Genomic DNA, 12,184 nt, shown 5'->3' with positions numbered 1-12,184 from the left:
TATTAGCATGTGGAAATAATCATATAGTCAGCTCACAAGGGAATAGGGGAAGGAGAGGGAGGGAGGTAGGGGGGTGGGTTTGGGGAAAGGTAAGAACAACATTGTGGACACGCTGTCCATTTTAAATAAAATTTTATAATGATTAACAATTGTTTAACAGATTAACATATAGTAACCTATAATAGCATATAATAATAGCATATAGCATATAATAAATCGTAATATCCTCACAGGTATGTGGAAGCCATCATCTTTCCTTTTAATGCGATAGGTTAGAGTTTACCTCAACCCATTTCTTCCATTTCCTACCATGTTTCGTATAGTAATTATTTGCTATTGCGAAGTTTTCTTCGTATGTCTTGTGTAAGTTAATTTGGTCTATAATTTCAGTAAAAGCCGGTAAAATCGGATTCTTCCAATGGAAAGCTATGATTTGTTTGACCACAAGGCAGATATGGATGATAAGAGATCTCACATTTGTGTCTATTTTTTCCCAGTTCAGGGACAACAAGGCCATTGCAGGGGTAACTATAATATTACCTGTTAATAATTTGTTGATTAATTTTATGGCTTGCCTCCATAAGGGTTTTACCCGGGGGCATGACCAAAACACACGTAGCAAACTTCCACGCTCTCCACATTCTCTCCAGCATAATGGAGATCCTCCTGACGGCAGATGAGAAAGGCGAGCCGGAGTGTAGTACCATCTTGTTATTATTTTATAGTAGGCCTCTTTCAGTGTCATGCAGATGTTTGATGCATAAGTAAAGTGGATCGCATTTTCCCACTGTTCTGGAGTGAACGTTACATTCAGATCCCCTTCCCATTTTATCATATGAGCTAACTTATTAAATTGTGTGTCATTGTTAAACCACCGATATATCTGCTTGTTACTCCAAAATAAATTGTGTGTGGGTTTTTTTTTAGTAAATTAATAGTTGCTTCAGATATTTTTGGTTTGTTTGTAATGAATTTTTGAGCTTGGTCCTTTAGTACCATGTAAGGGAAAAAGGCTGAGGAGGGTATTTTAATTTTTTTTTTTAATAGAGCTGAAGGTGAGAAATTTAACCCCATCATGGATATCATTTAATTTTTGAATCCCATTGTCTCTCCATATGGGGGAGGGGTTAATATTTTGGGTAAGCATGATAATCTCTATAGGGGTATTTTGGAGGAGGACTTTCCTGTTGGAGCCTCTCTTTCGTTTGGACAATTTATTCCAGGCATATATAATGGGAGAAAAGATAGGGTGATGGGCGTAGGCCATATAAGGTCTGTTGAGAATATGGTCAAAAACCAATTCTTTGGGAGATTTCCTATGGTTAAGTTCAATTTCAAGGTCAAGCCAATTCGGAGGATCTTCTTTCATGAACCAATACTGGCTTTGTTTTATTAAATTCGATAGATATAAAGCTGTAATGTTTGGTAAGCCTATGCCCCCAAATTCCTTGCATTTATATAGAATGTTTGTGGAAATGCGGGCCCTTTTTTTATTCCAAATAAACGTATTTATTGTTGATTGGAAGCTAGTCAGGTAGGAAGTGTTGATTTTTAGGGAAAGTGTTCTCAGTATATAAGAGATTTTTGGGACGATAAAAATTTTAGTTGCCAATACTCTGCCCCACCATGAGAGGTCTTTAGTACCGAGGAAACCCAGGTCTTTGTTTATATTTTCCAAGAGTTTGTTCAAGTTTTTCTTCATTAATGTGTCTAAGATTTTTGAAATGATTGTACCTAGATAGTCTAGGTCTCCTTCCGACCAACTGAATGAAACAATATCTTTTATGTTCTTTGTTTCTAATTCCGTCAAGTAAAATGGCAATATTTTGGATTTATTTTCGTTTATCTTAAAAAAGGTAATAGTTGAAAAAAATTGAATGTTTTTTTGTAGCTCCGAAACTGATTCATAGGGGTCCGTCAGGGTAAACATCATGTCGTCGGCAAAGAGCCCTATCTTATAATGGCGTGTTCGCGTTTGTAGACCTTTTATGGAATTATTTTGCCTAATTCATTGCGCCAGTGGTTCCATTGATAAAATAAAAAGCAGCGGAGATAAAGGGCACCCTTGTCGTGTACCATTTGAAATGTTAAATGGTGTAGAGGAGTAATTGTTTGCATAAATTTTGGCTGTTGGTTTTGAATAGAGTGCCATTACGCTGTTGATATATTTTTCATTAAACCCAAATTTTTTAAGTACTGATGTTAAATAAAGCCAATTTAATCGGTCAAAAGCCTTTTCGGCGTCTAGAGTAATAATTACAGGTGGCACTTTAGAGGAATGAATCAATTTAATTGAGTTGATAAGTCTTCTAGTACCATCTGGCGCTTGACGACCTGTTATAAAACCCATTTGGTCCCCATGAACCAATAACGGCAAATAGGATTTGAGCCTATTTGCAATTAGCTTGGAGTAAATTTTCAGATCTGTATTGATTAAGGAAATTGGCCTGTAATTATTAACAAGGGTTAAGTCCGAATTGTGTTTGGGAATTAAAATAATTGTCGATTCTAACATTTCTGCTGGGAATTTACCTGAGGAACTAGCTATATTAAAAAGGTTTTGTAGATGTGGGGAGAGTAATTTGGTGAAGGTTTTATAATATTCGTTTCCGAAACCATCTGGGCCTGGCGATTTAAAGTCCTTGAGTTGAAGAATGGTTCTTTCTATTTCTTCTAGGGAAAAAGGGGAGGTTAGGTTTTCTAAATCACCAAGGGTCAATTTTGGAAGGCTAATTGAGGTCAAGAATTTTTCAATGTCAGAAATATTGGGAAGTGGGGTGGAGGGTTGGGAATGTAAATTATACAATTTGCTGTAATAATCTGCGAAGGAGTTGGCTATATCTTGGGGATGAGATACCGTTGTACCATTTTTTGTTTGTATTTTGGTGATCCTGTTTACTTGTCTTATCTTTTTCATTCTATTAGTCATGTATCGCGTTGGCTTATTAATTGAGGAATACTGCTTCATTTTGGAAATTTTGACCATGGTGTGGTATGATGAAAAAATGATTTTCTTGAGTTCCTGCCTGAGTTTTAGTAGCTTTGTTTTAATTTGAGTAGATGGAGGGTTTGAATTTAGTTGTTCGCTTTCCTTATCTTTTATTTTATTTTGAAAATCCTCAATCTGGATCCTAAACATTCTTTTCCCTTTTGCAGAGATTTGGATCATGATGCCCCTTATGACCGCTTTATGGGCGCACCAATGGGTGAATGGGGTTGTTTCGGTATGTGAGTTTTCTGTGAAATAATTTGTTAGTTATTTTTCTATTATTGATCTATGATCAGAGTGATGTAATAGGTTAGCGTCACATTTCCATAGTGGATTTTTACTAATCGTGTGGCCAATTTGAATTTCCGCTGAAACTGGGGAGTGGTCCGAGAAGGTTTTCCTTTCTATAGTAATTCTATGGATCTTGGGGAGTGTAAAGACATCTGATAGGATTAAGTCAATTCGTGACGCTGATTGATGAGGGTCAGAGAAATGGGAGAATTCAATTGAAGTGGTGTTTAGGCACCGAAAAATGTCAAATAATTCATTTTGATGTATCCAATTGTCTAAAGTGTGTGGTCTGTATCTATTTGGGTTGGAGGAATCCATATTTGCATTCGGAACCATATTAAAGTCTCCCAACCAAATCATGGCACCTCTCTTGACTGATATGACTTTTTTATTTACTTTGTTTAGGAAAGCTATTTGACCCGTGTTGGGGGCGTAAATATTGATGATTGTGCAAATCTGGTTATTCAAGGAACAAACAAGAATATGAAATCTCCCTTTAGCATCTTTGATCTCCTCTAGAAATTCAAATGAGATAGTTCCTTTGATGATGGTGACCACGCCAGCTTTCTTTTTTGTGTTGTCAGACTTGTAGATATGTGGGAAGTTTTTATGCGAAAATTTTGGGTTGTCTGTGTGTTTAAATTTGGATTCCTGTATACAAATTATATCGGCATGGCTTTTAATTAGTTCTCTCCAAAGGGTGTGTCTTTTGTGTGGACTATTTAAACCTCTTACGTTGTAAGATAATAATTTTAAACTCATTGTGTATAAGCAAACCTGTGAGGATTAACAAACCTATATACTTTAAATAAAAGTAAGAACAATAAACAGTAAACTGAAATGTCCACTTTAAGTGGTCCACGGCGGTGAACCTGACTTCACCTGTTGGGGGGAAAAGTTCGTGTTACTAGCTCCCAAGCAACACCTTCTTGGTTGTTGAACTTATACCCATGTAACTTTAACAAGAACGACCAAAGATAGGTATTAGCTTCTTATCGGGATAGTTTCCCATTTAAGTAAACAATAAACTTGATCAAAAACTCTTCATGTTTTACCATCAGAGTCAAGGCGATCCTTATGTCGTGGTTGAAGAGGAATACTGATGGAGTGCAAGAAGTCTCTGCCTTCTTCTGGAGAATTAAGAACGATAAAGTTGCCTTTGTAGTTGACTATTAACTTGAGTGGGAATCCCCACTTATAGGAGATTTCATTGTCCCTGAGAGGTATGGTAATGCTTTGAAAAGTTTTCCTCCCTTCAATCGTTTCTTTGGAGAGGTCAGCATATATTTTTAGTTTTTCAAATGGCTCAGGGAAATGTTTATTTTCTCTAAAGTAATTTTGGATTCTTTCTTTTGTTTTGAAGAAGTGCACTCTCATGAGTGTGTCTCTGGGTAGGTCTTTAGGGATGGTGGGCGGTTTTCGCAGCCTATGTATTCTGTCAATTTCTAGCTCTTGCTCCGTTAGGGAGGGAATAATTTTCCTGAATAATTTTTTGGTAAATTCCTCCAGATTGTTTGGGCCTATGGTCTCGGGGATGCCCCTAATTTTAATATTGTTTCTGCGATTTCGATCTTCTAAATCCGCTACCTTGAGCTTCAGCTTGTGCAACTCTTTTGTTATGTCTTTGTTTATTTTAGAGGTTAGATCTGGCCTCTCTTCTATTTTTTTAATTCTGTCCTCAAGCCTGTCCATCCTTTTGCTGAGGAGGGACAATGAGTCTTCTAGTAATTTATTTTGTTTATCAAATTTTTCATTCATACTATTTCCGAATTTGTCAATTTTCCCTGTCAATTTAGATATAAGAATCCCCACAGAATTCAGGTCAAATCCCTGGGTATCGTCTATGTTTGGGTTACTTATTTTTTGCTTGGATTTAGCTGGGCTCAAGTTAGGAGAGGTTTCTGAGACCTCGTCAGATGAGTCATGTGGAGTAGTGTATTTTTCGTCTATAACCTCTGGAATTTTCCTCTTTAAAGAGGTAGATGAATCCATCTCTATAATAGTAGTGGGGGAGGATTGTTTTACTTCATTGCGGTTAGAGAGTTTTTTGTGGTCTGATTCTTCCTCATCTTTTAGTGGGGACCTGGACCTATTGGGACTTGTTTTAGTTATCAAGTCTTTTGATGTATTTCTCCCTACCCCTTTAAATTTTGGGCTTTTTGAGAATTTGATGAGGCCATGTTTGAGAATTGGGGTTTGGCCGAGGATTTACTCATAATTATCCCCGATCCATGCTCTAGAGTTCAGATAGTAGTAACTAAGACAGTCACAGAATAGGGTAGGAGGGTTGCCCATACTCTAAATCTCCCAGCAAAGTTGGAGTTATATAGACTGATTTATATGTTGTCGTGGAAGAATTTTAGGGAGGATTAGTCAGAATTGTCTACTGGTAACTCTGAAGTAAGAGACAAAGGGTTGCTTATTAGAATAACACTAAGAATATAATTAGGAGAGAGAAGGTACTATATAGGCAGGCAGTAGTTATGACTATGCAGAGATACAGAGGGGTGTGTAAACTAATACTATTCACCTGGGGTTGATCCTGCCAGAGAAATTAGGTTATAGCTCTTTTGCATTAAAAGCCCTTCAGGCTCCTAACTAGTCGTCAGCAGGATTAGTTGTGTTGTAGTCTCTTCTTCTTGCTAGTGGATCTGGCAGGATCTTCAGAGCCAACGGCGTTCCGGACCGTCGGTCTCCGTTAATCTCTCTACCCCCTGTGATGCAGCACCACCTCCAGAAATGGCGCTGAAGCAGTCCGGCCGGCTGTCTGAGTCCTCAGCTTGTGTTGCCGCGTTGTCGTCTTCCGGTGCAGGGACTTTCCCAGCCAGGAGCTGGAACTTACCGCCGAGTAGATTTGCAGCTGATCGGGTCCAGCTTGTGTTGTCTGGCGCAGCTTTAACAGGAGCCGGTCGTGCGTGTCGCCTGGTCCGCCGCTGACCACAAATAAAATGGCGGCGTCTTCTGTTTTCTCCTATGATGTGAAGTCCAGGGGAGTGTCGGAGGTGGTGTGAAGCGCTGTCCGTCACTTCACCGGATCCTCCCTGAATCCTTAATTGTTCTTTTCTGCCTCCGCCTTTCAGTCCGGGGAGGCTTGGTGCTGTATAGAGATGGGCAGGGCGGTAAATACTCCTATTGTGTCAGATGACGATTTTCTAAGATGGCGCCTGGAGAGCTGGTACTTCTCTAATTAGCCGGGCCGGTGTCGGGGTGAAGGTAATAAACACTGTGACCCGTTAATTCCAAGGGTTCATCTGTTGTCAGGTGGGTTGTCACAGTAATGGGTGGACAAGCTGAGGAATCACAGTCAATTTAACAGGGAGAAAACTGGCAGGAAAAATGGCTGAGGATTCCTGTCACAAAGATTGACAGGCCTCAAAATGCTGACAGGAATTTCTCTCAGAAGAGACAATTAAGTCACAAATTTAGGCCCTCTGTTATCCTAGAGAGATACTGGGAACATATCCTCAATTATTTTTACCAAAGGATGCTGTTTTTCCACGGTTTGAGTTGATTTCAGACGATGTCACTCAGGAGCTTAGGCACCGCACACCTTACACCATTGCTGCCTAGGCCACGCCCCCTACTTTTGGGATATTCCTAGCACTTGTTTTGCCATCCAGCTTGTCCTATTGCAAGAGGATTGTGAACAGCGCAGCAGGGTTTTTTTTTTTACACTTTCCTTCGTTAAATAAGATTTGGTTCAGGTGATCACCTAATCAGAAGCACATTAAGTAGAATGAGGTGTACTCTGGTTGGAATTCACCTGACACTGGAATGGAATGGCTGTCAGACATGGAGAGAAGCCGATTTTTATAAAACTGGGCAGTGGTCTGTTAATTATTTCCCAGAGCTGTACATATAAATATATAGTGTGTTCATTGAAGCAAATTGCCCTTTATAGCTTAGTTGCTTTATATTTCAGTATCCACTGCTGGGTGGCACTAATGTATTTTTATCTTGAACCAGGTATAGAAGGTTGTAAAGATTATTTTCAGAGATTTGTTTCGTTTTACCATCTGTTATGATATGTAATTGATATGAATTTATTTACATTTTCTTGCTATTTTTACCATATGATAATAAAATATTATACTTTTTTTAAAAACATTTTTATGTTTTGATTTGCCGTTCATTGTTTTGATAATGTTACAATATAGTAAAGGATACACTGTAAGTTCTTTAATATTTTTTATCCTGTTGATCTTATTTTGAGGCCCCACAAGGTCTCATCTCTTAGAAGTCATTTTTTATCAGTTTTTATTTTAAAGAAGCTCAAAATAAGTAGGTAACACAGCTAAAGGTGAGTAAATTTAATAAGACTCAGCACTCACATTGTTGTAAAATATTATTCACATTGTAGTTCTCTAATGCAAATTGAATGTTACTTATTATACTCAGGAGTAGTGTTGAGCATTCCGATACCGCAAGTATCGGGTATCGGCCGATATTTGCTGTATCGGAATTCCGATACCGAGTTCCGATATTTTTGTGATATCAGAAATCGGAATCGGAAGTTCCCAGTGTATGGTTCCCAGGGTCTGGAGGAGAGGAGACTCTCCTTCAGGCCATGGAATCCATATTCATGTAAAAAATAAAGAATTAAAATAAAAAATATGGATATACTCACCCCTCCCGCGGCCCCTGGACCTTAGCGATGTAACCGGCAGCCTCCGTTCCTAAGAATGCAGTGAGTTTAGGACCTGCGATGACGTCGCGGCTTGTGATTGGTCGCGTGAGCAGTCACATGAGCGGTCACCAATCACAAGCCGCGACGTCATCGAAGGTCCTTAACGCATTCTTAGGAACGGAGGCACCGCTAAGAGCAGGGGCCGCCGGAGGGGTGAGTATATCAATATTTTTTATTTTTATTCTTTATTTTATACATGAATATGGATTCTAGGGCCTGAAGGAGGGTTTCCTCTCCTTCAGACCCCGGGAACCATTCCTATATTTTGTGTCCCATTGATATGCATTGGTGTCGGGTGTCGATATCGGCGATATCCAATATTTTTTGGATATCGGCCGATCCAATCCGATACCGATACCTTTGCATATCGGAAGGTATCGCTCAACAGTACTCAGGAGCCTATCTGGACTACAGAACATATTAGTCATATGGGGAAAAAAAAATCTTACCTTTACCTTCTCATGTTACTGGCCACCACAGCTTGCTTTCCGGTTCTCTGCTCATTCTCTTCCTCTCACGTCTCTTTCCGCAAACTTCACTCAGTAATGGAATTCTTACACAGAGTAGTCAATGATGTTGTGATGTCATGACCTGAGTGATAACGTCTAAGCTCTAATTGGGGCCAAATATCCAACACTAAGTGAAGATTGTGGAAATGGAGATGCAGAGAACTGGATGTCAGGACAAGTAAGTGGTGGAGTACCTATTATTTCACATTTTTTCTTAATATAATCCAGCATAATGGAGGCCACCTGGCTGATAGTTTGTTGAATTCACCCAAATCATACACCCAAAAAGAAACTTGTAAGAAACTTTCAATCGGTCCCTCGTCTCAATGACCTGTAGTTCTTTGGGCATCAGATATCCAATGAGTTTGACTAATCAAGAAGTTTTATAAAAGGAGTACATTTTATTATATCAATGGTGGGTTCAACATCATAACGTCTGCTTCTTGTCAGATGTTATCATGTTTAGCCTAATATTGATACATCAGTATCATAACGTCTTTTGGATCAAGAAACAGGATAACAATGATATGAAAAGAGAAATTATAGGAACAGAAGATTGAGAACTGAAAGGAAAAAGTTATTTTTCTTTTACATAACAGGTTGTAACTTCCACTTCACCAGTCTACATGCAGAACAGGACGATGGTTACAGATTTCATCCTCTTAGGATTTCAAGTCAGCGGAGGTTTAAGACTTTTCCTCTTTAGTTTGTTCTTTGTAGTTTATTGTTTGATATTATTTGGGAATCTTCTGATCATCACCATGGTGTCCTCCTGCAAGAACCTCCACACTCCAATGTACTTCTTCATCTCACAACTCTCTATCGGTGACATTTTATTGACCATGATCATTGTTCCCAGTATGTTATACATTCTATTGAATAATGGGGGAACCATTGCTTTTAGCAATTGCATCGCCCAATTGTATTTCCTCTGTTCCTCAGAAGCATTTGAAGGTTTTCTTCTCACTGTGATGTCCTACGATAGATACATAGCCATCTGTAATCCTCTCCGTTACACCTCTATCATGACAAGTGGGTATTGCGTGATATTGACCGTCTTCTGTTGGTTATTTGGATTTTCCTTGATCTTGATATATACAATTACAACGTCACAACTAAACTTTTGTGGTTCAAATATCATTGACCATTTATGCTGCGACATTGTTCCTCTTCTAGAACTTGCCTGTTCGGACATTTCTATTGTCCATTTGGAGATTTATGTAGTATGCATTCCAAATTTAGTAACCACAATCACAATAATTATAGTTTCATATAGTTATATTGTCTTAAAAGTCGTAAGGATCCCATCCAGTAACGGTAGACGTAAAGCCTTCTCCACATGTAGTTCCCACCTCACTGTGGTCTCCATATTCTACGGGACTATATTCAGTGTTTATGTTGTACCTACAAAACAATCAGTCACCACCAACAAAATCCTATCCCTGCTATATACTGTGCTTATTCCACTGATCAACCCCATTATATACAGTCTGAGAAATAGAGACATTAGAAAAGCCGTACAGGAAACATTTATCCTTGTGAAATGGAAATGTTTTCACAACATTTTATAAAGATAATCCACAAAAAAAGACTATAATCAAAAATATTTGCAGGCAGTTGTGCCAGACATAAATCCACAAAGTACATGAATAGACTTTTTGATTGAACTTGGCACTTGTTTTGAGATTTAATTAATCATTCTGTAGAATATTAGTCCAATAACAAGTTCATTATTACCACATTACTCACCATTTACATCGTGGCTTCGGTTGTGCGACACAAGTCCTGAAAGACAACCGCGTTCAGATCAATTATACATCATGCAATGCTTTATTAATTATTATTAATTATTTTATTTATCCTTACATAAGTATTTTGCTCTTTTCTTGAATGATGTCAACACATAATTATTATTTCCTTTCTTAAATGTAATAATGTAACTAATAAATACCCTTCCCAGGTTCTGATACTAGTAATTGTATTTCGTCACACTTTTGCTGCCATTGGATTTCTTGGACAATTTACATATCTGATTTTCATAATTTTAACACATTTATTGTGAACAAGTAGAAACTAAATATTGTAAAAACAAAAATAAAAAACATTGTTACAATAAACACTGTCACACTGTATACAGTGGTGTTAGAAGGTTTATAAAATGTTCAGAATATTCCAAATTTCATCATACATTTGCCCTACAAGTACCTCCGATTTGCACCCAAGTTCTAAAAGTAAATAAAGAACCAAATAAAACAAGAATAAAAAATCTTAAACTTTATACTTTTTTTTAAATGAGGAAAATAATCCAATATGACTAGTGTTGAGCGATACCGTCCGATACTTGAAAGTATCGGTATCGGATAGTATCGTCCGATACCCGAAAAGTATCGGATATCGCCGATACCGATACCCGATACCAATACAAGTCAATGGGACACCAAGTATCGGAAGGTATCCTGATGGTTCCCAGGGTCTGAAGGAGAGGAAACTCCCCTTCAGGCCCTGGGATCCATATTAATGTGTAAAATAAAGAATAAAAATAAAAAATATTGATATACTCACCCTCTGACGCGCCCTGGTTGTAACCGCCAGCCTCCGTTCATAAGAATGAGCGCTTGAAAGTCCTTAGATGACGTCGCGGCCTGTGATTGGTCGCGGAGCGGTCACGTGACCGCAACACGACCAATCACAAGCCGTGACGTCATCTAAGGTCTTTCAAGCACTTGAAAGACCTTAGATGATGTCACGGCTTGTGATTGGTTGCGTTGCGGTCACGTGACCGCTCCGCGACCAATCACAGGCCGTGACGTCATCTAAGGACTTTCAAGCGCTCATTCTTATGAACGGAGGCTGGCAGTTACATCGGTAAGGTCCAGGCTGCGTCGGAGAGGTGAGTATATCAATATTTTTTATTTTTATTCTTTATTTTACACATTAATATCGATCCTGATACCGATTCCCGATACCACAAAAGTATCGGATCTCGGTATCGGAATTCCGATACAGCAAATATCGGCCGATACCCGATACTTGCGGTATCGGAATGCTCAACACTAAATATGACATGTCTGTCAGTGGCAAAAGTATGTGATCTTTTGATTCCAGTATCCGATGTAACTCCTTTGTGCAACATTAACTGCAACAACTGCAGTACAACTAAACTGTTATGGTCATTATTAGTGTTGAGCATTCCGATACCGCAAGTATCGGGTATCGGCCGATATTTGCGATATCGGGAATCGGGATCGAGATGCATATTCATGTGTAAAATAAAGAATAAAAATAAAAAATAGGGATATACTCACCCTTGGACGCGCCCTGGTTGTAACCGTTGCAACCGGCAGCCTCCGTTCCTAAGAATGAGCGCGTGAAGGACCTTCGATGACGTCGTGGCTTGTGATTGGTCGCATGAGCGGTCACATGAATATGGATCCCAGGGCCTGAAGGAGAGTTTCCTCTCCTTCAGACCCTGGGAACCATCCAGGATCACTTCCGATATTTGTGTCCCATTGACTTGTATTGGTATCGGCTATCGGTATCGGCGATATCTGATATTTTTCGGATATCGGCCGATACTATCCGATACCGATACTTTCAAATATCGGAAGGTATCGCTCAACACTAGTCATTATTGATTAGTCCTGCACATTGGCTTGGATGAGTTTTCACCCATCCTTCTCTACAGAAAAGCTTAATCTCTGCTATTTT

General features: G+C 38.9%; 1 protein-coding gene and 1 long non-coding RNA gene across 2 annotated transcripts; both read left to right on the top strand.

The window, feature by feature from the left end:
* The first annotated feature begins 329 nt into the window (after positions 1-329).
* On the top strand, positions 330-4,735 carry LOC143773249 (uncharacterized). Its single transcript, XR_013215115.1, has 3 exons — positions 330-524; positions 3,157-3,224; positions 4,342-4,735. It is a non-coding gene; the product is annotated as an uncharacterized LOC143773249 (long non-coding RNA).
* A 4,502-nt stretch (positions 4,736-9,237) lies between these two features.
* LOC143774645 (olfactory receptor 5B21-like) lies at positions 9,238-10,047 on the top strand. The gene has a single exon (XM_077262398.1). It carries the CDS (start codon positions 9,238-9,240, stop codon positions 10,045-10,047), a length of 810 nt encoding a protein of 269 aa, XP_077118513.1.
* Positions 10,048-12,184: the final 2,137 nt, after the last annotated feature.

Source organism: Ranitomeya variabilis, chromosome 5, assembly GCF_051348905.1.
Source record: "Ranitomeya variabilis isolate aRanVar5 chromosome 5, aRanVar5.hap1, whole genome shotgun sequence".
NCBI classification, from domain to species: domain Eukaryota; kingdom Metazoa; phylum Chordata; class Amphibia; order Anura; family Dendrobatidae; genus Ranitomeya; species Ranitomeya variabilis.
Note: the sequence above shows the minus strand (reverse complement) of the source record. Positions and strands in the feature narration are given on the sequence as shown.